Source organism: Harpia harpyja, chromosome 2 (genome assembly GCF_026419915.1).
Source record: "Harpia harpyja isolate bHarHar1 chromosome 2, bHarHar1 primary haplotype, whole genome shotgun sequence".
In the NCBI taxonomy this organism is placed as follows: Eukaryota; Metazoa; Chordata; class Aves; order Accipitriformes; family Accipitridae; genus Harpia; species Harpia harpyja.
The window spans coordinates 24,410,101-24,434,403 of record NC_068941.1 but is presented as its reverse complement, the minus strand read 5'-3'; the positions used below and the strand labels follow the sequence as shown (position 1 = coordinate 24,434,403).

General features: G+C 42.1%; 1 protein-coding gene across 5 annotated transcripts; it reads right to left on the bottom strand.

Annotated features, from left to right (window-relative positions):
• Nucleotides 1-327: 327 nt before the first annotated feature.
• ABCG2 (ATP binding cassette subfamily G member 2 (Junior blood group)) lies at nt 328-23,722 on the bottom strand. Of its 5 annotated transcripts, none has more exons than XM_052772770.1 (17): nt 23,480-23,722; nt 17,465-17,677; nt 15,506-15,565; nt 14,911-15,025; nt 13,615-13,767; nt 13,044-13,201; nt 12,120-12,271; nt 11,551-11,655; nt 9,806-10,053; nt 7,258-7,340; nt 6,037-6,126; nt 5,293-5,417; nt 3,988-4,142; nt 2,973-3,062; nt 2,180-2,277; nt 1,656-1,698; nt 413-782 (listed from the first exon to the last, which is right to left on the bottom strand). In XM_052772770.1, exons 2-17 carry the CDS (start codon nt 17,668-17,670, stop codon nt 624-626), a joined length of 2,040 nt encoding a protein of 679 aa, XP_052628730.1. In that variant the 5' UTR covers nt 17,671-17,677; nt 23,480-23,722; the 3' UTR covers nt 413-623. The 5 variants fall into 5 exon arrangements, with proteins under 5 accessions (XP_052628748.1, XP_052628730.1, XP_052628721.1 ...); XM_052772761.1 differs by having other exon boundaries at nt 415-782; nt 9,806-10,056; XM_052772788.1 differs by lacking the exons at nt 17,465-17,677; nt 23,480-23,722 and adding an exon at nt 13,845-13,921 and having other exon boundaries at nt 328-782; nt 9,806-10,056.
• Nucleotides 23,723-24,303: the final 581 nt, after the last annotated feature.

The window sequence follows — 24,303 nt, the reverse complement described above, 5'->3', positions numbered from 1 at the left end:
GACCCGCTGGCCGGCCCTGCGGGGACCGGCGCTGGCCGGCGGAGCGAGAGGCAACTGAAAAGGCCAGACCCGACCCGCCCGGGCGGCGACAGCCCCTTCCTCCCCTTCCCACCTCCCCTCCTCCGAGGAGCGGGCGCGGCGGCGGTGATTGGTTGCGGGGCGGCGGGGGGGGGGGGGGGGGGCGGTGCGCGCCTGCAGGCTAACGGTTAACGACTGGCCGGGCGCTAACGTATCGCCGCCCTTGGGTAGCGCCTTGTAACCGAGAGCCGGTGGAAGGTGTGGGCGGGGGAGGGGGCGCCGCGCCGCTTATTCTCCCCTTCTCTGTCGTCTCACAGGGCAGAACCTCGGCTCAGGGCCGCTGGTGTAGTTCAACTACAACGCAGAGGCTGCGTACAAGGAGAAAACTGGGTCAGCTACAAGACAGACGAAAAGCCTTGCGTGTGGGGTTTTGGTAGAAGATGGCAGGTATGCTGGTGAAGTCGTACAGCTGGGCGAGGGTTCCCCCATAATGTTACTGTACTGCATGTGTGCCTCCTAAATAAACTCAAGAGCAGGGATGACTGGTAAGGAGTCCATAGACCATGGCCAAAAGTAAGCAACAGGTCTTTAAAATAGAGCAAATTTTATTGCATGAAATAATAATGGGGAGCGATAAGGGCAGAGATCCTTGTTGGAAGTGCTGCTGCATCTGTACCACGTGGAAGGAGTTGTGCTACCATTGCTGTGTATGGCCAGGAGAAATGCTGGCCGGCCAGGAAAGGGTCACTGCAGCCTGTGGACTCCTACAAATGTGGTTCCATCCTGATTAGCTGTACAGTTGAAATTGGTCACCATAAAAAAGACTAAGAACTCACGATAGCAGCAATAACAGGACAGTGAAGATGACTTGCAGTTATGCAGAGAAAATGAAAATTTCAGTACAAGGATTATGCAAACTGGCAGAGCAAGTAAGTACACAGTCACCTTTATTTAAAAAAGCGTTTCTATCACTCGAGCTTGGTAAAAAAAACTTGATGGGCTCAATCAAGTACACTCTAGAGCAGTAACAATTCCCAAATAGCAAAGGGCATGAGATGTGCACTGGGATGGAGAAGGTGTTTTTGTCGCTGTCTCACGTAGACTGTGACCTCATTAGCAGTCGAGACTGCACTGGTGTCCTGATAAGCATCCCTTGGACTGAATTACTTGCCAGTGAATGTAGGTGCTAATTAAAGTATGGAACCATTTTTTTTTTCAGGTTAAGCCATTAAATATTAGTTTCATTATTTAACAAATTCATAGCTAGAACATGCAGAAAGACTGAATAGTCTCTTGAAGAAATGAATAGTTGTACACTTTTTATGGCAGAGAGAACTGAGGCATGCTAGACATTTCAGCAAAGTACATTAATACTAAGTATTTAATACACAAGGATGGCATTCACATTGCTGACTTGTGTAACCATAAACAGAAGTACAAAGGAAGGTCTCTTCAAAGAAAATCTAGTCAGTTGCACACTCAGTTTATCAAACTACTGAACAGTGGGAATTGCATTTTTCATTCTGGTTTTAAGAGAACTTCTTCATGAAGTGCAGTTTCAGGTATGCAATGGTAAGGAATATTACTGTCATGCAGGCAAGAGCCAGGTGGTTCTGCCACAGGCCCCAGCTACTCACATCAATGCCTTGATTTTTCAGATACTCATCTCCTGTGCACCACCTATGGATAAATACACATTTATAAACTTAGTCAGTTTGAAATATCTAGGAAGATGCCGAGAAGTTGTAGTGTGATTTCATGTCTACAATAGGCCAGGGAAACACCAGCTATATGTTACTATTTTATTTTCTATTTGTAAATTTGTTTTTCTTGTAGCTACAATCAGTTTCTTGGAGGAAGCTGAAATGGATTTTGTGAGCCTGTATAATTGTAGTGCATGTGTGTGTGTTTCAGTAAAAACAGTTTAAAGAAAAGTGAGAAGCATAATGCCAGATATTTATCGTGTTATAAATACTAAATATGACAATAAGCCAAATATTCTCTGCAGACAGAATGCAAAAACCCAGTCAAAACTTCATTTCTGATATAAAAACTCACAGATTCTGCTGGTCATCATTGAGTATCTCACAAACAGACTAATGCTTTAGGACTTTCTAACTTACTAGTGGTGGGATTCATTTTAATGTACCAAAATACTTACGGCTGGCTTAGCTGTCGATAATTATCATTGCTGATTAAATTTGTGTTGTTACTGCTGCTACAAAAGTTCAGATCAGTCAATTCACTGATTTGTAAAGCCTTTTAAAATAAAAGAAACAATGACAACAGAAATTAGTAGGTAAAGGAATGATACATTAACAAGATGAGATATAATTCAATTCAAATTTATTCTAAAAACGTGGTGGTATCACTATTTATTATGTTGGTCAAATCCCCATTTTTTAACCGAGCAGCAGGATTCTTTTTCTTTTAAGAGAGGAATGTATGCAGTCCACATCCTGTAATGCATGCGTGTCACCAGACTTTAACACCTCCCTCAGGCTAGACTATTAATGCACAGGCATATTAAAGCCCAAATTTCTCTGTGAAACATCACCCTGGCTAAAATTATCAAAAATTAGGAGAAATGTTTTAACTTGACAAGTTTTTGATTGATGGAAAAGAGAAGAATTGTTTTTTAGGGATAACATTGTTCTTTACTCTGTACCATTTTCATCCAACTGCATTCCAGTGGATGTAGTTGTTTAGTGTCTCTTTCATATGAGGCGTTTCCAAGCTACAGAAATGGGCTCTTCTAAACAGCAGTGGGTGCTGGTTGATAAGAAGCCTTTCTTGTTTGAAGATACTGCACTATGTTCTGAGGTAGCTGTATTTAATTAACTTCCCTTTTGCTCATTAGCCCATAAAGTTTGGAGTTTTCTTTATCATGAGTAAAGACATTTCTTTCTAGCAAAGCTTTTCCAAGTCTGTACCCAGGAAAATACACCACTTACTGTCATTCCGTATCGAGGGATGCTAAAGTATTTGAGCCAGGAGAGCCAGGACATGATGCTTGTGAGATTGACCAGCAACCCAGAGAAAATCTAGAGGCAAGGATTACAAAAAAGCCCCAACAACAACAACAAAACTGAATTAGAAATTACATGCTGTTACCATGTGTTCTTCTCTAGCTCTTGACTTTGCTTCTTCAGATTAAAAACAAGTAGGAATGCATTTCTAAAGGAAGAAACTCTTCCAGTGGAAGAACAGGGGAGAGGGAAGGAATAATTTCTGTTACCCAGCTTTGGGCCATAACCCCATGTGGTCCTTCGCCTGAAATGAGTAATGGGGAATACTTTCACCTATGCATTAAACCCGGATGCTTCCCGTCTGTGGCTCCCACATGGGTTCACATGAACTGTCTGCTGTAACTTGCGTGTGTGGAGCTGCTGGACGTGTGCACTCGGTTTTTCCTTGTGTTCCCTGAGTCTGAGGCAACGTGGTTTTGGGCTGTTGGTTCAGCACTGCCTTATTGTTTATGGTGCCTGTCTTCGAACTGCAGCTGTTTGTGTGTTGTCCAGTTCTAACATGCCTGATGGTTGGCTCTGCAGCTGAGGAGGGCAACTACGGTAGTGGTCTCAGAGAGCAGGAGGCTGCAGGTCGTGTCCTCAGCCAGCCAAATTGGTCTTTGGCCAAAGCTAAAGGCAAGGGAACAAAATGTAGCTCTAGGCCGCTTTTCTGCTTTCCAGGCAGTATGCTGGTTGCCAGAGCCTCAGAGAAGAGGGCCAAGGAACCACTCTCCCTCTCCCTCGCACCCAGCTCCCCGGTCCTTGTTAGTTAAAAGGACAAATCAGAATATTCGACCCCACAGTATCAGAATATTCAAATCAGACAAATCAGGATATTTGACATGCTCAACCCCACAGTTTTTTGCAGAATTCAGCTGAACTCTGTGCTGGTAGGATTTCTAGATTTCAGCATTTCTAGGATTTCAGGATTCAGTCTAGAAAACTGAATAATGTTACTCACAATCATAAAAACAAATGTGATAGTCATGAGCAGGTTTGCTACAGCGACCACACTCTGTCCTGCTGCAATGGCTAGTGCCATAGAAGTGGCTGTGTAGGACACCATCATAAGAGTAAACATCATTGTAAAGAAGGCTTCTACTGTTGGTTTCAAACCTTAAAGATCAAAACAAGAAGAGTTTCAGTATGATCCTGCCAAAAGCTCTACCATAACCTTAACACTACCATATCCTGACTTACGTAGTGTATCCTGCCTACAGAATACATTTTGTCTGACAGCATAGGCTATGACACTGAGACCTAAGACTGGAGCGGGGCTTGTGACAGCCCGTATGTGTATGCCCTGTTAACAGAGGACAGGCTGAATAAGTAGTATGCCTGTAACTGCAGCAACACTGGAGATAGCAGAATGGGTAGAAGTTACAGTACTGTACTCCACACAGTCCAAGGTGAAGGCTTCGCTGTGGCTTCAAGTTGTCTATTGAAGGACAGATTTCTAGAGCACTTCCATGAGCAGCAGTTGTACAGCATTTCACTTGTTTCTAGCAGAGAGCTCTCTTAATAGACCTAGTGGCCTTTGGGCGTCTATGGATTTGGTAGCAAGGTCTATCTCACTCCAGTTTCGCAGTCTGAGAGCCTCTTGTGATGCAGACTTGTTTCCTATTCCTTAGGGAAAAAAACTCAGACCAAAGCAAACTGTGATTATTTTAAATTTTGCTTGCACTTTCCAGCTTTTGGGACATCCCAAAAGGGTGTTGTGATCTGAAACCTTACCCTAGGAAAATGGCCTGCTTGGGACGTGTTTTGAGGATGATGTTTGAAGGTGGTCTAGAGTTGTAAAACTTGGTGCCAGCAATTTTCAAAGTCTGCTCACTAACCGGAAGGCATTTCACCAAAAAGAACAAGCTGATATTAATTCGTACAATATTAAGCTCTTAAAACAAAACTTTTTCTTTGATAGCTGTTCTTGCAAGGATGGAAAAAGTATCTTGTAAAAGTCACTGGAAGCTAAGATGGCCATAAATGAAAAGGAACAAATCAAACCTATGTAGAAATGGTTATGGCACACCTCCTTCCAGGGACAGTGGAGATGAGACATGTCACAGATTCTGACACGAATACTTAAATCTTTGAAAGTGTGTCTTTTCTGTAAACAGCTGTAAACAGCTAAAAGCAAGCATGGTAACCACTGCTGTGCCAATGTGGTGCTTTAGCCTATATAAATATACATGCACATACATAAAATGTGAGTGCCTTGTTGATTTATTGAGAGGGTTGTAATGGGACTGTAGGAGACCATACTTGCCTAACATGAAGTAAATTATACAGGTGAAGATGATGCTTGGTATAGTCCTCATGGGTATTAAATCAGCCATTAGCTTTGAGATGAAATATGCAGATGTTCTGTAGTACCCACTGATATATTCATGTCTGGAACACAGAGATATATACAGCATATTACAATTTTCATCACTAAAAACTGCTAAGATTATTTTTGCCTGGAGACAAATGAATTCTAGCTCAAACTGGAAAAAAAGAGTTCTTTCATGGTTAGGCTGTAATGCAAATGTCCAGTAAGCCACATACTATAGTAATGGTGGCATTTTCATATGCAAATGAATATGGATACTTGTGCACATAATTTTTAGTAAGTCTCATGTTGTCAAAACAGAGAGAGGGTAAAGCTTAAATAATTTTCCTTTTCTGTACAGTGTAATCTGCATAGCTTTAAAGAATCCAGTTAGATAGTATTTACTGTCCTCACTAGCAAGTCACAAACTTATTAATCAATTCCTAAATTAAGTATTGGGGGGGGGAGTTCCTACATATGTTAATAATTTTAAACTCTGAGCCATTTGCAATTATAGGTACCGTTTGGGGGATTTGCAGACAACTCGCTGACAGGCTCAAAGAGTACATTTGCAATGAGCGCTAACTGAAATAATTTGAAAACTCTGCACTAGGTGTATTTAAATGACAATTAGCTACAGCAGGGCAAACAAACTCCCTAACAGTAGTCCCTGATAACCTTTTTGTATGTTTTACTTACATAAATATCTTTTTTTCCACAACAAAGAGTTCAATAGCTGAGATGCTGCTGAAACACTGGTTGGTGGTCAGAAAGAACATTGCACCCACTCTACAAAAAGCAAAACGGCAAGCTGTTATTAAAAATGTGATGTAAATGTAGTGTTTCCACTACAGCGTATGTAAATCTGACCGTAGTGCCTGGAGCTCAGCAGTATGTGACCTCCCATCCCAAATTCCACAGGAAGAGGCTTGGCTGCAAGTCTGAGTCTGTAACAAGCCTGAAGTAGACATGGTACAGGCAGTATTTGTTATTCACGTGCAAGGACAGGATGTTCAGTGATGCAGTCAAAGGACAGAAAATGAACTTATTTTCCTTATTTTTTTAAAATGTAATTTCCAGATATGTTAAAAATTCTCAGTCTGTGAGGCATTTGCCTGATGTAAACTGTGAGGAACTGAATTAGCAATGTGAGAAGTTGTTTTCACCTTTTCCACTAAAATTTAAGGCTTTGCTTTCACACTTTCATATTCAATTTAAAACTGGGCCATTTTTAAGTAAATGCTACAAAGCGTTTCAAGACTAAGAACCCAGAGCTTGCTTAGTTGCAAACGCATTTGTCGGGTCATGTACATACAGCTGTCAAAACTGATACATAGAGTAGAATAATTTTCAAATCTAGCTTTACACGCACCTTCTGACTTACTGCTGGTAAACTCAAGTGTGTATATAGAAGCAGTTGCAAGATCAAAGCTTTAGTTACCCAGGTTTATGTAGCCAAGTCTGTATATTTTAATCTTTAATCTTTTTATCCTGGGGAAATCTTTGTAGAAAAGAAGTTGAAATACTGCCATGCTGAATTAAGCCTTTTTAATATGTTGTCTGCTGTTCAGCGTTTTCAGCAACCTGACTGACACTGAAAAATGTCATCCTACAGAAGCAGCATTACTCACTTCATTTGGACCGCTTGTCCAGGTTACAGCATGGGAGGGCAGAACTGCATCCCCCTCTCAGTTCTGCAGGGACCTTCCTAGAGGCAGAAGAACATTCTGACTTCGAAGTAACTAATGTAGGCTTGGCCTTACTTAGTGATGTGAAGGGAAGCATTTGCTTTAAAGAGGTAGGTATATTTCACAAAGAGCTTATGGGTTCCTTCTCAGCCTCCAAGCTGTTCATTATCCTATTGCAACCATGAGGGAGCTTTATCAAATTTTTGGATATCCATTACCTAAACTGACTAACCTGTTTTGTAGTCCAGCAGAGTCTTCTTTAAGTCCAAAGAAAATGGCACCTACAACCAGTCCCAGGAAAGCTGTAACACACAGCTGAACATCAAAAAGAAAAGAAAAGTATTATTCTCATTGCTTTTAAAGCTTTGGTAGTTTTTTTGAAATATGTAGTGTGTTAGTGTAGATTGACAGGAAATGTTTTCAAAAAGCAGAAAAGCTATCCACGCTGGGAAGGGAGTTGATGGGGTGGTTAGCAACCTGCAGCACAGCAGTACTTTGAGTCTTGTGCCACGGTATCCTTCTAGAGGTGTCTGGGAGACAACAGTTTCCCGGTGCCACCTGCCTTCAGTGGCAGCCAGCCACTGCTGCCTCATGCAGGCAAGGCACTGGGAGGGCTAGAAAGGAGGGACAGTACAGGAGCTGATTCAGCTGCTGCTGGCTCTTCTGTGGTGGCACTGGCAGGAGGCACATTCCTGCAACAGTATCACAGCTTTTCCCTGACCTCCTGCCAGGCCAGATCTATGACCTGAGGGAACTGCTCTGGGACTGCTGGGAGGGTGCTAACACCGGCAATGGGAGGAGGACAATAGCAGGGGCTTGGTGGGGCTGGTTAGAAAGAGGAAATAACATCTATCCCTAGAGGAACCCCAGCATCATGTGCACCTCAGCCAAGCTTCTTTCCCCCACCACTGTTTCAGCCATTCTTGGATGTCGTGATCAAGTTAATTGGTGATGTATTGCAACATCACTCTTTTCTCCCTACTGATACTCTCCACCATTCATCCTCCTTGGGACAGTCAGTGACGAGGGTAACTTCAGCTTTAGGGCTGACCACAGCTCTTCAGTGCAGTGCTGCTGTGGGGGTTTCTCTGGAGCCATCTCAGTGTTACTCTGAGCTTAGCAACCAATAGCTGAAAGCAGTCTTTCCTGACTGCCAGCTTGGAGATGACAGTTCATTTTCATGCTCCACAGTGTGTAATTGCTGGGCTCTATCACACATCTTATTCACAAGATTGTTTTTTACAAGAGCAAGATACTATGGGCTATAGGTGTACTGACATTTGCAGTCTATAACACAATTTAAATAGTAAAGATAGCAGCTGCCTCAAGGATATAATTTAAAAGACTTAAGTATGTACATCACGCTTTTTAGTGCTAAATGCAAATGACAAAAATCTCAGCAAAACTGATGGTATCAGGTGGTTCTGTCATTTTTAAGCGTGAGCAATGCATGAATCATAATACCATAAACCCCTTGATCCGTGGTACCCTATAACTAAGATCCTGCCGAAAGGAGCAAATGTCAGGGATAATTCAGCTCCTAAGCCAATTGCAGCGGAAAGCAGGGATCATATCAAGACCAGTTTGGAGCAGATTAATGAAAAAAGGCTTAATGAGCCGTGTACCTCTCAAAGAATGCTTGTAAAATCCATCCCTAATGAGGGTGGGGAGATAGAAAAGATTGTGAGAAACAAGTCAGGACCATTAACCTTGGGGTATTACGAGATCCTTGAGAGTCTAATTCTTGTCACAAGGTCAAGCTTTTACAAAGCAATTATTAAGGATCTCCATAGTATCAACATACAGACGCACACACACATACTCAAAGCCTTTTAACCTCAGGGATTCTGGACTGATTTCCCCTCCACACTGGCTGTTTGTTCACTCATTGTATAAAACATGATGAAGATAATTTATATCCCTGGCTTGGGACCAATTTTTCTATTGGTTCCTCTAGAATTGCTGAGACTTGCAGTGGGAGTTTTGCTGGTGCTGGGACTGCAGAGTTTGGCTTGTGAATTAGGGGATTCCTGAGGATTAGTTGTTTTGTGGAGGTCAGCCAGGCATTCTTTATTTTTGAAGGCAACGTGCAGCTTTGAATAAATCAACACTTCTGGTGTGGATTCTTCTGAAAAAGCAGCACTAACAGGGCCAGTCATGTAGAACATGCTCATCTTCCATGGCAGGTGTTAGACCCTATTGTGGTCTTCATCACATCTTCTCCAGAAGACATCATCGCCATTATGAACAGTCAGATGCCGAAACAACACACACATTATAAGACTGTGAAAATATTTTTACACTTGAGCCAACTGCCAGCACTTCGCTGGGTGCTGAAGTTTAATTAAGTACGCAACTGTAGTTAATTGTACAAGTTAACTTTCCCTGGCGGGGGAGAAGATTTGAGGCCAAACCCCACAGTGCCAGTCCTGGACAATTAGAGTCAAGTCTGAAGAATGTTCCTGAGCAAATGTGTGAATCTACTTGGGAGATAATCTGCTCCTGGCCAGGAGCAGCAGAATAACCTGCTGGAAAAGATCCTGCCTCCCAAAGTCTTTCAGTAGTCCAAAATTAATTACTGAACAGTTGCTCATGCTGCTCATTTGGGAGCATTCAGGACACCTTCTAGTGAATCAGATTTCCAGACCTTGAACCCACTTTTTTCAGATGCTTACTGCAGTCAAAATATCAAGAGGCAAAACCATGCCAATGACTTACCTAATACAGGAGTGGAATAAATTCAATGTATACCACAAAAGGGTAGATACAAATAGCGTTACCTGAGCTATGGAAGCTTGAGGGTTTCCTACCAGATTTTTAAATGTGCGGTTGGACACCCATTTCAGCTGATGAAGGAAGGAATTGGCATACGTGATTTGTCGGAAAACTGCTTTTGTTTTCTTTTTATTTCCCAAAGAAATATTCTCTAATACTGCTTTTGTTTCTTGGTAGTAGGCAGAGTTGGAGTATTTTTCTGCTAACTTCTCAGCCAAGGTTTTATCATGTTCAGTGCATTCTTCAGTACGCTCTGCTGAAAAGATTAAAAAGAAGTATCACCATTTCTGTAAGGGATGGGAAGACTGTTTAGGAGTTAAGCCAGGAGAGTTATGTTGGGGTGGGAGAGTTACTAATGAACCAGAAGAATTAATACGCACATTTAGTTCCAGTGATTCATTGCACTCAGTCTCATAGCATGCAATTCAAAAGAGTTGGTATAAATAAGACCAAACCTCTGTGTTTGGCTGTGCAACCTGTCCCACAGGCAGCAGCTTCACAGTAGACTAAGTAAACCCTTGTCTGCCGATGCTGACAGTTTCAAACTTCAATCTGACTTCTAATCAAAAAGTGATCCCATCCCCCCACCTCCACGCCTGCTTTCTGTAAGTGACCTGCTTTGCAGATCTGATGAGATAATCTTAGACCTCCTAGACTTTTAAGTCCAGGTAATCCTGCATGTCAGTCAAACTTTTGAGTCAGTCAGAAAGAAATTTCAGCTGGAGCTCCTTTTTTTCTCAACTGTAGTCCAGTGTGTGCTTTTCCAGTGACAAATACAATGTGTGTTGCTAGCTGTAATGTTGGTCAGACCCTGAATACAGCATTTTTGTAAAATGCTGGTTGCTTCTTTGGTAAAGATATAGTGAAACTGTGTGTTTGGGCACATAGCATGTTCATTATTTCACTTCCCTTTTCATTCATGTGAAAAGAGAGCGTGCTATTAATGAGTAGCAACAGACAGGATGAAAAAGCATGCTACTGAACGTAGGTGAGATTGATTTCTTAGTTTGGGGATAATTTCTGCCTTACCACAACTTCAGGGAAGTATTAGGAGAACACTGGTCCCCTATCTCTGGCCCCTCTTCCCACCCTACTCAGAGGAAGGAAAACAGTAATTTCATAACATGTTGCATTAGGTTAAAACATACAAGTCATAACTGCATCAGATTATGTCCCTAACTGGAACAATTGTCCTGGTTTATCATCTCTGCTTCTGCAGGACTTCAGTTGGGTTGCCTCGAAGATGACAGCAGCTCTTTCTCTGTGTTGAGAGGTAACAAAACAGTTTCTTATATTCCCAGACATTTTAACTTCAACACAGGAAATATTCTTTCACCTTTAACATCTTGTAATTTGAGTGTGACACAAAAGTATACAGGTCAGTTTATGAAGAAATGGGTAGCAATGATAAATTACTAAATACCTATTTATGAGAGGCAAACTATTCTTGCATAGACAGAAATATTTTATATACTAGGGCTGTATGTGAATTTGGTACTTATTCAGGTTATGCTAATTATTTTCCACATATAAACAAAAATTATTTAGGAACGGTGTGTTGGGTTTTTTTTTTCCTTTAAAGCAACACGGGTCAGCAGTCCGTAATACTCTCATGCATACAAATAACTGTACGCTTGTACAATGTGGTTATTGGTTGTTTGACACCTGTAAGTGATTTTTCTGTGTTGTGCTGGACACCTTCTGGCAAAATACATGTTATGATAATTTCACTCAGCTCTGGGTTTCATACCTGTGTTAGTTTCATCAGTCTTGCTCATTGCAACTGCAGTGGAGTCTCCATTAATGATGTCCAGGAAAAAGTCGGCAGGGTTGTTGTATGGCTCACACTCGTAGCCTGCGGTAACAGCATTACAAGCCCTAAGCGGCGGTTGTGTGACTGGCAGAAGACTGTGTGTAGCTGTCATGAACACAGCCACGCCGTTCTGCCCATTAAGCAGCCTGCACCATAAGCATTACAGGCTTCAAAAGGTCCGTGCTTAGCCAAGAGATGAACGGCACTGCCGGACAGCTCTGTCAGTGAAAGCAAGGTGACAGCTGGCAATGTGCCCTTCTCAACCCTAGCCTGTGCTTTGTCTAATTAAGATGTGCCCAGGAACAGTTGATTAGAGGTCAGCCCTATCATCCAAATCTACATATGCGTCAAGAGGTGAAACACCAAGAGAAATGCTTAGCCTGTTAGAATCCCGGGCTTGCTACTACACACTATGCCCAATTCTGATCAAGCGCTATGGGCATTTTATTCAAGTTAGTGCAAACTAAAGATGTTGCTGCAGTTGTCCTGCTGTGCGATGTGCTCACCGATAGACTGGAAGTACTCGATGGCGTGCTGAGTGGGCCCGTGGTACAGCACTTTCCCCACGGCCAGCAGCGTCACGTTGTCAAACAGTTGGAATATGGAGTACCGAGGCTGGTGGATGGAGAAGATTATTGTTTTTCCTTGTTTTGCCATCCTGAATGTGAAGTGAAGAACGACAGAGATGTTAGCTTTGCAAGTCGGTTCAGCATTTAGATAAGAGAATTTGCAAGTTCAGTTAAGCCTTGGTTAAGTTGGATTAACTTAGTGTGCCAGAGAGGGGAGGGGGAAGGGGAAAAAAAAAAAAAGAAAAAGAAAATATTTAGGTCATATTTATAGTGTCTGTGTGAGAAAAGAAAGCTCCCTCTTGCTGGGAATGTTGTTGGAGGGGAAGGTTCTGGCAAGATTTTGATGCAGACAGAAAGCTCTGGAGAGAGGTGTTTGAGTCCTCTTTGCTTGTAGTAAATGCAAAATGATGTAAAATTTGCAAATAGAGAGTGTGTTGTGCTTGTTTTCGCAAAGATTGGCCTGATATTTTGTGATGGGGAAACAGCTAGCTGTGTTCTAACTACCATCCATATTGAAATCAATTACCTTACCAGACTGTACCACAGGGGTTTTAATCACTTTTCTGGCCCAGGCAGACATGAAAATAAATGAAGCTGGCTGTGACAGCTATCACAGACAAACTGCAGTCCCGGCATGCACATGCTTTGTGCAAGGCAGTCTGTGTACTGCTGTGAGCAGCTGCTTTGGAGCAAGAGAGTTCATACAGCCTTTTTCCTATCCTCTTTGCAGCCTTGGCTTGCTGGTAAACAATTACATCTGATTTCCCTGTTTGCTCATTCTAACTGTAATTTAAGACAAATACAACTGAAATGTAGCAGAGTTGAATGGTGAAAACAGGAAGCTGTTTCCAAGGCCATCACCTTTTCAGTAGCAGTAGGACAGCGTTAGCAGTACTGGCATCGAGTCCTGTAGTTGGCTCATCCAAAAACAAGATGGCAGGATCCATGATGAGCTCCATCCCAATATTGGTCCTTTTCCGCTCTCCTCCGGACACCCCGCGAGTGAACTGTGTGCCAACCTACCACAAAACAAGAAACTCGTCTCATTTGGCCTGACAACAAATACTTCAGTGAACAGCATCCTACCAACATGGCAGCATTTTGGAAGAGTTGTAAGAAATTTTGACCCTACTCTCAGGTACAGATGTAGATGTTACGTCACATGTAGGACATTTCTTAATGTTAGTATTACTTGAGGTGTTCTCTTTTGCTCCAACCACAGACTACCTTTCCCCTTCCCCACAATGTAATAGCATATGGCAGTATCATTGCAGAGTCTGTACAGATTGCCATACATAAATGTTATTAATTATTGTATTACTGAAATAGTCTGTTTAATTTTACTTTTATCTGCCATGCTAAGCCATTTGGTTAATTAAATAAATCACTTAATACTTGTTCATGATTTAAGCACCATATTTACATGCCTTACCTTGGAATCTCCCACTTTGCTCAAACCCAGTTCCTTGATGATCTGATTCACTCGTTCATTTTTTTCCTGTTCCTTCACTGACTTTGGCAAACGGAGTGCTGCTGAGAACTTCAAATTTTCTCTTACAGTCAGGGTTCCCATCACCACATCATCCTTCACGAAAAAAAAAAAAGTAGATACTTGGTGGTCGCTTAGCAATTTCTATTTTTTCCTCTGACAACTGCATCTACCTGTGTTTTATGTTGTCCTTGCATGCAGAGGGACAGTAGCAACTGCCAGGACATGCAGTAAGGTGCATCTTCAATGCCTGTGTTATAGCAGAGAGTTGATTTCATGCACATAATTATAAATGCCTTTATTCATAAAGCAACGCAATATAGGAACATCCTCCATCATGCATGATATCAAAATGCATAAATAGCAATGTATTAAAAACTATCCCTCATGTATTCTTACCTTATTCAATTTTTCGGAGGTGTTAAGTGAGATACGGAAGGGCTAAAGGGATCTAAGGAGCCGCTACAACTCAGGTCGCTATCAGTGTACGTTTGTAAATGTAGCCTCGGTCCACTGCAGGTAACAGCAGGGATAAGGAAGGAAAAGAGAGGTTGGGTCCATGTGGGGTAAGGTAAAGGTTTTCCGAGCTTGTTTCAGCAAAGGAGGAAGGAGGGTAGGTTTTTTAGATACTAGCTGCTTGTCTTTTGCAAGAGGAATCTGTCAGATGTAGGAGGTCGAGAGTTACGTGTTTCTGTAACATGCTGACTGTACTTTTATAAGGAGTTTTCATGGATGCACCTCTTCAGGTCTTGATAAACTGCAAGCATGCTGTTGAGCATAGGTAGTAGGGAGCGGAAAGAAATGAAGAGAGGGATGCAGTTTTCCTTCTTTTGTCCTTCACATGTCTTTCTCCCCAGCCCACCCCCGCAGGACAAAGGTTTTCTTAGAATGGGACTTATTGACATTGTCCTGGGCAAGCGGAGACACAAGCTGTATATTACCAGAAAGCATCATAGTTGGAAAATACTCCATGCATATTGGTAGCCTACGGCTATTACCCCAAATGGAGAACAAGGACGGATCCAAAGCATCTGCCTCCGTTGACTGTAGAGCATTAAGGAAAGAGACTCAAATACAAAGCAGAGTCTCTTTCCCAGTGAGGGTGGACGTGTGGAGAGTTGCTACTGCACCAGTCTTGATTCTTGGATCAAGGCAAGGTACTTGCAACACTGCAGCAACTTCTTACAACTGCAGTCAGAAGGGGACAATAAAATCCATAGAGTGATAAAAATTACTTACCTGTCCTACGTATCCAGAGGTACATTTAAAGTTGGCAGGCTGAGGAGCTCCATTGATCAAAATGTCACCGGAAAGCCCATGGGGATCCTTTCTTGCAGCCAAAATGTCGAGCAGACTAGGAGAAAAGTTGATTACTTTGTCAGATGAGCATGCAGGAGGTAAGCTCTCTGAACCACAACCCCAGCTCATGGAAGAAACAGTTACATAAAAGCATCCCATGTTAAACATTTGCTATTTAGAAAACCCCTAGCAGCTTTCAAGGGCTGAGTTTCTTTTGTCCTGGTTTCCTAAGGAACTGAGATCTGTGCTATTTCATAGTGCATTGGTGTCCATTTGTTCAATAATACGAACTTAATCTAGAATGATACATAAAGATCGTGTATCAGGAAAGTGTGGACTAAAATTTAATTATATCTTTGTCATGTAAGCTGATTGTCTTTTTTGAATTCAGGTATTTCTCAGAAACCAGTGAGATTTGCACAGACCTAAATGAAAACAAAATCTTTCCCTGAATGTGTTGTCCATTACTGCTAAATATGTGCACGTTCATTTTCTCCTTTGTGTAATTTCTGTATAGGGCAAAGAGGGCACTTACGAAGATTTACCACTGCCAGTGGGTCCCAAAATTGCGTTCAGTCCTGGTCTCATGATGCCACTGTAAGACAAAACAGATAGGTTTTACAAAATAGATGGGATGTTTTTATCTCTCTTAGTGTTTCATCTGGTAGGCTAGTGTAAATTATCTGTAGAACTACCTTCCGTATCCCATTAATTTTGGAATTAATGAAGCAAACAATATTTATGATCAGTCAAACTCCACCTTAATTTTTATTCCTAATTCAAGAACTAATCTTCATATAGTGAAGACAACACAGAAACTTGAGCAAAAGGCAGCAAAACCTCTATGCATGCTTTTACCCCCCTGGATCTCTAGAAGTAAAGCACACGCTTTAACCACCTTCAGTTCTAAAGGTATTATTTTCTTAGCAGAGAGAATAATGGTCCCTGTAGACAGAACATACTAGGGATTTGTTTGTGCTTACAGAAGCTGCCATTGATGGTTTCTCTGTATCTGACTTTAAGCCACATGAAACTCAAAAGCCAGATAGAAAAGGTTTTAAAGTATTTGAGGAAAAGTCCCTATAGAAATGATACAGTATATGGAAATACTGCTGCCTTTTTTTTCTTTTTGCTGAAGCATGTGAAAGCATTGCTGCTATTTTTCCTGACTAGCCCCTAAAATCTGTGCTCAACAAGCTTTGGTGTACACAAGAATCATGCTGCACACACAAGTGCCTGTCTGTATGTTATGATACCAGGTTTATCTTGAACTGCAGTCTGGTACTGGTTGTTATCAGAAATCCAGGTAACAGCAATCTGAGTGTGGCTGTGGGTCTGGCCCAGTACAGCTGTTCTTAGGGTCTAAGGACATGCAGCCTAGGAGGCTTGGTTTTGCTCTTCCTGATGCATATTTGTTTCCTTCAATTTCTTATTGTGGAAATGTATGGTTCCACAGATTAAGAAGCATACATATTATACATATGTTATGTTACGTTATATGTGATTTTAACACACACAAAAATATGTAACAAAACAAATGTAGATGTTGCATTTTCTAAAAGGGAAAAGCATTAATGTGTGTTAAACATTGGTCTTTTACAATAAGCCACAAGAGGGGTCTCCTGCTGACATTGTTGCAAATGACCAATGTCAGTCAATTAAGTTACCATAACATACAGCTCTTGAGGATAGTAGGAAAGATTTTAAGAGCTCATGTTTAGGAGGTGTGGAAATTGCATAGGCAAACAGCAGGACAGACAGAGCCACACAAAAGGGTGAATATTTATGATAGAAATTGGAGTTAGGGAGCTGAAAGTCACGGGTGACTTCGAATGGCATGTTGTGTGAGAACTTGCCACTTAGCTTAACTACTGAACTGTGAATGGGCAAACTTGATGCATAGATTATTGAACAAAGGCCATAACGACATGATTCCTTTACTGCAGTAGTGCTCAATGTTGGAAAAAAAAACCCCAAAAGAGAAAACTTTACATCTCTTCAAAGTTAACCTAACCTTCACTTATATTGCTGTCTTAAACATTTTAAGTTAAAACCCCCCAAATTAACCTTCCCAAAGGGCACCTCAGGGAAGGAGACGCAAGCATTGAGGACCGGCTGTTGGTATCTCAGTTAAACACCATGGCACAGTGGGAGGCTTGCCAGGTAGTATAAAACGACCACAGCTGGCTTGTGTGCACCCATGCTGATAGTGGCCAGGAAAGCTGTCCCTCCCTGGGGCCGGGGGAAATGGTGCCCAGCAGTGTGAGCTCTCTGTGTACAGGCTCAGCTCTAATGACTGAGGACCAGTGGGGCCTAGCAGGAAGCTTAAGCACAGTTGATAGCAAACACAAAGCAACCATACACACATGTAATTTTTCTAAATCTTGATCAAATTCTGTATATTGTGCTTAGTGGTTCAGTGACATGAGTGGACTCAGCTGTCCGGACAGAAATAAAACACACACATACTCTAAAGAGATGTTTAAATACGTACTTGACATCTCTCAAAACTTCTTTATTGGCTGTTTTTTGACAACATAGGAACCCAGTCTTCATCTTCACATGGTAGCAGATGTTGTGGAAAGTTAGTACACTTCCTCCCCTGCTGGCTAAGTCTGGAGAGCACTGCTTTCTGCTGGGGATGCCATTTGTATTCAAGTCTGACATCTGAATACTTAGGTGTGGCTGGCCTTCTGCCATTTTTCCTCTATAAATGAAAAAATGGGAAGCGGGAAGACTTGATTAGGTATGGAGAGGAAAGATGTGTCTCTTAGGTCCAGTCTTCAGCACTGGACCTACTGTGGGCCTTGCAGATGTCCATCTAGGTGTCTCTCTTTCAGATAGAAGTTTGGGTCTTGTGGGCTCAGACCTTGAGATGACACAGAGCTGATGCGGAGCTGGGTCTGCCATATTGTTTCACACCACATGCAGTGTTAGGGAGATAGAAGAGTCTCCCTCCACCCTGATGGTCTGTTGTGGTGGGTTGAACTTGGCTGGCCACCAGATGCCCACCCAAATGCCCTCTCAGGTGAATCTCTGCTCCAGTGCCTGGCGTACCTCCTCCCCCTCCTTCTTCACTGACTTGGTGTCTGCAGGGCTGTTTCTCCCACATTTTCTCACTCCTCTCTCACAGCTGCTGCACAGCATCTTTTACCCTTTCTTAAATAGGTTTTCAGAGAGGCACTGCCAGCATTGCTGACACACTTGGCTTTGGCTGGTGGGAGGCGGCTGCACCTGGCAGGGGCAACCCCAGCTCCTTTCTCACGGAGGACTCCCCCAGGAGCCCCCCTGCGGCAGCACCTGGCCACGGACACCAACTGCATCTGTTCTCCTGGTACAAGGAAGTAGGTACCTCTCACAGTGGGCACTAGCATGACATTATGCTCTTTCTGGAGGGCTGCCCCTGGCAGAGAGGTCTGTACACAGACTGCACGCTTGTTGGAAACCATGGGTACAACAGGTGACTCACCGAAAGATCGGCTTAAAATTACTGAGGTCCAAAAGGACCTGGCCTTCTGCCCGTCCACTTCATCAGACTTCTTTCTAGTTTTGAATGTGCTTAGTTTGCCCATTAGATACTCCTTTAAAGGGGTGGTTTGAAAGTAAAGATACTCCTCCTACCTCTAGCTCTTGCGCAATGGTAACAAAATCTAAAAATTGTTGGTTTATTTTTTTAATCAAAGTAATTTTGCCAACGGTATGGGAACATGGAAACTGACACCACTGCCAAGTAATTCTCTTCCTTAGATTTGCTTTCCATGTAAAAACTAGACAGTAGTTGTAGAATAATTAAAGCTATCTCACCTTCCTTGTCAGCCAGTGACAGTGCAGTGCTCCTGCCTGTGAGCCATCCACCTACACCATTGTGGCATCCCCAGCTCCCCCTTGTGCATGCAGACCCTTGTCCCCTTTGTGCTTCCTAATGGCACATGATCATTTAGGTGGGAGGCAGGATCATGCTGATTCATCGGAGTCTAATTACTTTAATTGTCACTAGGGGAAATGTTAGTAATGCAGTAGTTCGTAGGAACCGAGAGGGGAAATGAGCAGCTAGGAGCTCTGGGACTCTGGGATTATCAGTCCCATACCTTAGCATAGTTATACTGCTTGCAGCAAGGAAGAAGGCAAACTATGAGACCGTTTCAGACACACTGAATGAATTTGAGAGCAGTTAATAAAATGAGCCTTGCAAAAAAAGCCGTTTAATCTAACGCAGTCATATGGTCACATAAAAAAACAAGCCCTTATCTTGTTGGTTTCCTAAGGTTGCTTGACAGACAGCTGAACTCTCCTTTGTGGCTATCAGTGCAGTGAAACTGCTGGAAGCCCTACTGTCAGCAGCCGGCCTATCTGCATGTAGAGGCTGGTCCATCTGTTTCCCAACAATGCTATCCCAAATCTAGCCCAAGGTTGCTTCTTCTGACAAAACTGCAGTCTTCTGTGCTGGCAAAAATGTAAGGTCTTAATGTTTTAGTAATGAGTAATCTTGGCCCAATTTGCCTACAAAGAAAAGAAGCTGTGTTCCAAATATAATTACAATGGGACTAGCTTTAATTTAAGCTAAAATGGATTTTGAGTAAGTTGAACATCAATTAGATGTGGAACATTGAAAGTCTGGAGGTCTTTTACTGATAAACTGCCTACACTCTTCTCTGCTTGTGCTGGAGAAGACTTATCTACCCGCAGGAAGGCAGCTAATCTTACAAGGCTATTTATACAGTAGTTTCTGGCCTAATCTGGCTGGACATCAATCATTGCCATTTGAAAGGATGCTTTGGTAAAGTAGAGATGTGCATTCAGAACCGCAGTGGGAACTTTTCAGTTAAAGTCTCACCATACACTGAGCAGATGTTTGCTAGCATTCCAAGCAAGGTACCAAACACTCAACTGCAGAGTAAACACCACAGACAGACATTACAAAATTTCTTGAACTGCTTGATAAACAGCAGCATGATGTGAGTGCAGAATTCTTCACATGACAGTGTGACTCTGACCTTGATATATCACTGCATCTATAAGATATCTAGATCAGTATTTTACTTGATCAGATTTTTTTCTCAGGTTAATGTTTCAGTATTACTGATGTAATGTTATGAGCAAATGGGGGAGTGTGAGGTATAGCCTGACCTCAGGCATTATCAACAGAATAGTTAAATTCTTCTTTGTTTCATTTGGGTTTGTTGGTTTTTTCCAAAGACCAGCATAAAAACCTAACTCAGCACTTGCACTGAAATTTCAGAAATGCTCTTTAGAAAACAAACTTTTCATTTAGGAATGAAATGGATTCAATCTTCCAGACTGAACTTGACTGGCAGACAATAAGCACAGGATCAGAAACTATTTTCATAGATACAGGATCACACTACTTTCACAGTCTCGTTCTTAAGAACAGACAGTACACTGAAGTTAAATTTAATTTACCAATCGAGTTATGATTAGATTGTACACATCTTTGCAAAGAACACTGCAGAAGCTAGATTAATAAGCTATGAGAAGGATTAGACATATCCATAGCAGACAGTCCCTCAATGGCTATTTAATACAGCTGTCAGCAGGAAAACCTCCAGTTCGGGAAGGTCTGAGCCCACTGACTGCCCAAATCTGCCAGAGAAAAATAGTGTTCTTTGATATTGTCCCTTGAGAAGGCATTGGTTACTGGCAACTGTAAGTAGAGGCTGGATTCAGGTCTAGCTGGACCTCTGGTGTAAATCGGCATGGCCCTTCATGGCTGCTGTGTGCTTGTGCTGCTTGCAGTGACAGGGTGAGATGCTGTAGGTGGAAGACACGGATTTGTCTGTGTGCTGTTCCTCCTGATGGCTGCCCCTTCAGGTAAAGGTGTATTTGTGGGCATATGCCATTTACCAAAGTAAAAAAATTCTATTTCAGATGTTAGGTTAATACTGAAAGTAGCATTTTACACTTTCAGAGCTACTAGACTTTATTGCAGAAAGAAATTGCAGAATACTCATTCGCTTACAACTTGGTTATTTATCAGTTGCTCTATGAAATCTGTGTTAGCCTTCTCTCTTCTCAAAGGAGCATAATGGTTGCAAGGACTCCCATCACAGCAGTTCCTTGGAATGACAAAATGAGAGTTCTGGACATGCTGGTGGGAAGGGGCCTCGGGAATTCCCATAACCCAGCTTCTCCCTCTGAGTGGGACTGTCGCCAACAGGGGATCGGGGCAGCTGTTGTCTTTGCCTCGGTGACTCGTGTAAACTTGTGAGAGTGGTGATTTGGATCTCAGCTAACAGTGTGCTGAGAGAAGACGAAGCACTAACAGTGAAAATAATGCCTGTGTGCTAGAGTTAGGCTTTTGATTTGCTTTTCTTTTTTGGAGACCCTTTTTTCACTGTGGGGTAAGTACTTGCAGTGAGATAAACAGTTTGGTATTTTACAAACCAACCTTTGCATTTCTGATCTAGCAATAAACTTCACCATAGGAATACAGGGGCATGCTCCTTTACAGCTAACATAATTGTCAGCTGTTGCGATTGCTCCTTAGGAATGGATTTTTTAAAATATTACTTTAGGCCTTGTTTAAAAAATTATTTATTGCATTTATTGTGACATACAGCCATGAAACGTTTTAAGTCAGAGCATGTGCAGGACAAAGAAACAACGATTATGAATGTTAATCAAATCAATTTCTATGCAAACTAAAATTCTTTAAATGAAGTTTCCTAGAATTCATTGCCAATGACTTACAAATATCAACTTTAGATCAGAAATGAGCAGGAGATTCAATGACAATATGTACTGCCTGCTGTATTCAGAAATATTTGTTAATATGATAAAAAGTTTCATATCCTCACCATATGAACTCTGGGTATAATACATTATTTTTGCATCAGCTAAATATAAAATTTATGAACTCTTTGGGAATTTTACAAATTTAATTTGTTTTCCTGAATCTTTCTAAAATATTTTTATTGCCATTGATTTCAGCATCAATTTCAGTTCAAGCCTAATAGAAAAACCTTTTCTTCAGAGATATTTAGTCTCAGAAAATTTTGTCAGAAGGCAAAGTACTGGATCTTGAGATTTAACCTTTTATTAATGGGAAAATGAAACTACTTCCTTAAAAACTATCATGAAATCTCTTTGCCCGCTATTTCAACACATGGAAAATAAAACTCAGTACGGTCACTTTCCTGTGTATTCTTCTGAGATTTATAAAGTACAAAGTCTCATTTTCCCTACATATTCAGGGGCACTAAACAAAAACATAAACCAACAACAAAAGGTACTACAGAGTTCCATTGACTTAAACCTACTTGAACCACAGCAATACCATACCTGGGGTCTTTCAAGCAATTTCAGTACACCTGTTTGTATGCATTAAGATACACTGTCTGTATAAAAAGCTAAGTAGCATTCATTCCTGCCAGTCTTCCTGCAAAGCTTTTGGTATCAGAGGGATTTGCAGTTCAAATACAAAAACCAGTACCATAGGAGTAGTAGTAAAATTTTGAATGGGAAAATTCAGAAGTGCATTTTAATTGATTTTTTTAAAATCCAGGCAGTTATTCAAAGTATTTCATCTCTATAAAGAATAAGCATTGAAATTACTTAAGGAGGAAGAGTTTGAGAGACACAAGAAGCTTTTAGCAGTTTTCTAAAGGAAACTGTCTCAAACCTTTTAAAAAAAATAGCCTGTTTTCTTTTTTCTGAATACTTGAACCTGCCAGAGAAACCACAATTAAGTGAGCTATTATTTTTCTTATTTTTAATGGGTACAAAGTTTAGTCTTGCAACCTGCAAGCTGAAACAATGCAGTAGGTACTACAAATGTGCATTTTAGAGTTTGGATACATATAAATTCACAGAATTTGTAAGTATACCTTTTTTTTTCCCTCTTTAGTTGCATGCATTTACAGGGATGTAGACTGGCCAGAGAATGGATGTGGGCATGCAAAGAGGACAGTACAGCCTAGTACTGCCAGCCCAGGACCATATAGTCCTCTTTCACGTGTAGGAAATTAAAACCATTTGAGTAAATAAGGATAATGCGATTCAGGCAATCTGTAAGTTAATTGCCAACCGATTTACTAGGGATTTGTAACCTATCTTCTGTGAAAAGAGCCCTGTGTGTTAATTGGGGACCGAGTAAGCAGTGCAGGTATTTGCATGTGTGTTATCTGTGGTGTATTAACATGCATGGGCAAACTCTGAGTATGGTAGTTCCTGCAAAATATTCTAACTTTTTACCTTTTTACTGGTTTTACTTTAAGCCTTGAAGATTTCGTCCCCCATTTATAAAACATATTTTCATGAATTTCGTGCCAAATTTCTCAGTAAAATCCCTTGAAAAGCTGGGAAAAGGTAAGCAAGTGTTTTGCTGTGTTTTCCTTGGCTGTTGGAGGAAAACAGCCACTAATTAGATTCTAAGGAATCTAATTCCTTAGCAATGGCAGAGAAAGCAATTCATGGAGGAGGGAGCAAGCCACTACACCGAATTAAATCTATCTCAGTAAAAAGGCTGAACTGCTGCTACCGACTCACTTACCAGCAGCAGGTCTGGGTCAGCACTGCAGGGCTGCTGAGGAGGTGGCAGAAGTGGTGGAAGGGAAGCAGGAGCCAGGGAAGAGAAGAGCGTGGTGTGTAGGAAGGCAGCCCTGACGGCTCGCTCAGCTTGCAGGGCAGGATTGTCCCACCTGTCTCATCACGTCGGCTGCAAAACGGCAGTGAGCTGGGAGCTGGGCTCCCAGTGCTCCGTCACCCCGGGGAGTCTCCACCCTCTCCCTGCGCACTGGGGAAGCCAGAGGGCTTCATGGGGAGGGCAGGGCCAGTACGAGCCACAACCTTAACCTTTTTTTCTTTTAGCTGAACAATTTGTAAGTGAGCTGCAGCACAGCACCTTGTCGGGAGCCGCCCCAAACCAACCGCATCGGTAGCAGTGACATTTGAATGAAGTATAGTATCTCCACCTGCCAGAGGCTCGCAGTGACGGCCAAGTCTGGCAGAGCTGGCAGGGCGTGATGAATGCCAGCACGGCATGTCAGACGAAGCACAGCTGGTTGTGAAGTCTTCTTCCCCAGTGGCCTGCAGACTACCTTGGTATGTTTTCCTTCAGTTCAAAATACCTGCAATAATGCAAAGGCTGTACTGAACCCATCACAGTGGGGTTTTCACACAGTAATATGTGGGCATGTAATTGATGCTATGGAGGGAACCAAAGCTGAGGCAGCTGTCATTATATGAGGTAGGGGCATTGGTCCCTGGCACATTCTGTCTCCCTGGCTGGGCCTGCTGGGCAGCGCAGGTCACAGCTTTCCAGGAGCAGCACTGATGACAGGCACGCCGCTTCTCCCATTTGCTCCCTGACATGGT

Excerpts from the sequence above, each read along its gene's own strand:
- ABCG2 (XM_052772761.1), bottom strand. The coding sequence starts at position 17,670 with ATGGCAGAAGGCCAGCCACACCTAAGTATTCAGATGTCAGACTTGAAT. Across the intron at positions 15,566-17,464 it reads GAAGTTTTGAGAGATGTCAA|TGGCATCATGAGACCAGGAC; the intron begins GTACGTATTTAA and ends TTTGTCTTACAG. Across the intron at positions 5,418-6,036 it reads GTGGAAAAAAAGATATTTAT|ACATGAATATATCAGTGGGT; the intron begins GTAAGTAAAACA and ends TCTGTGTTCCAG.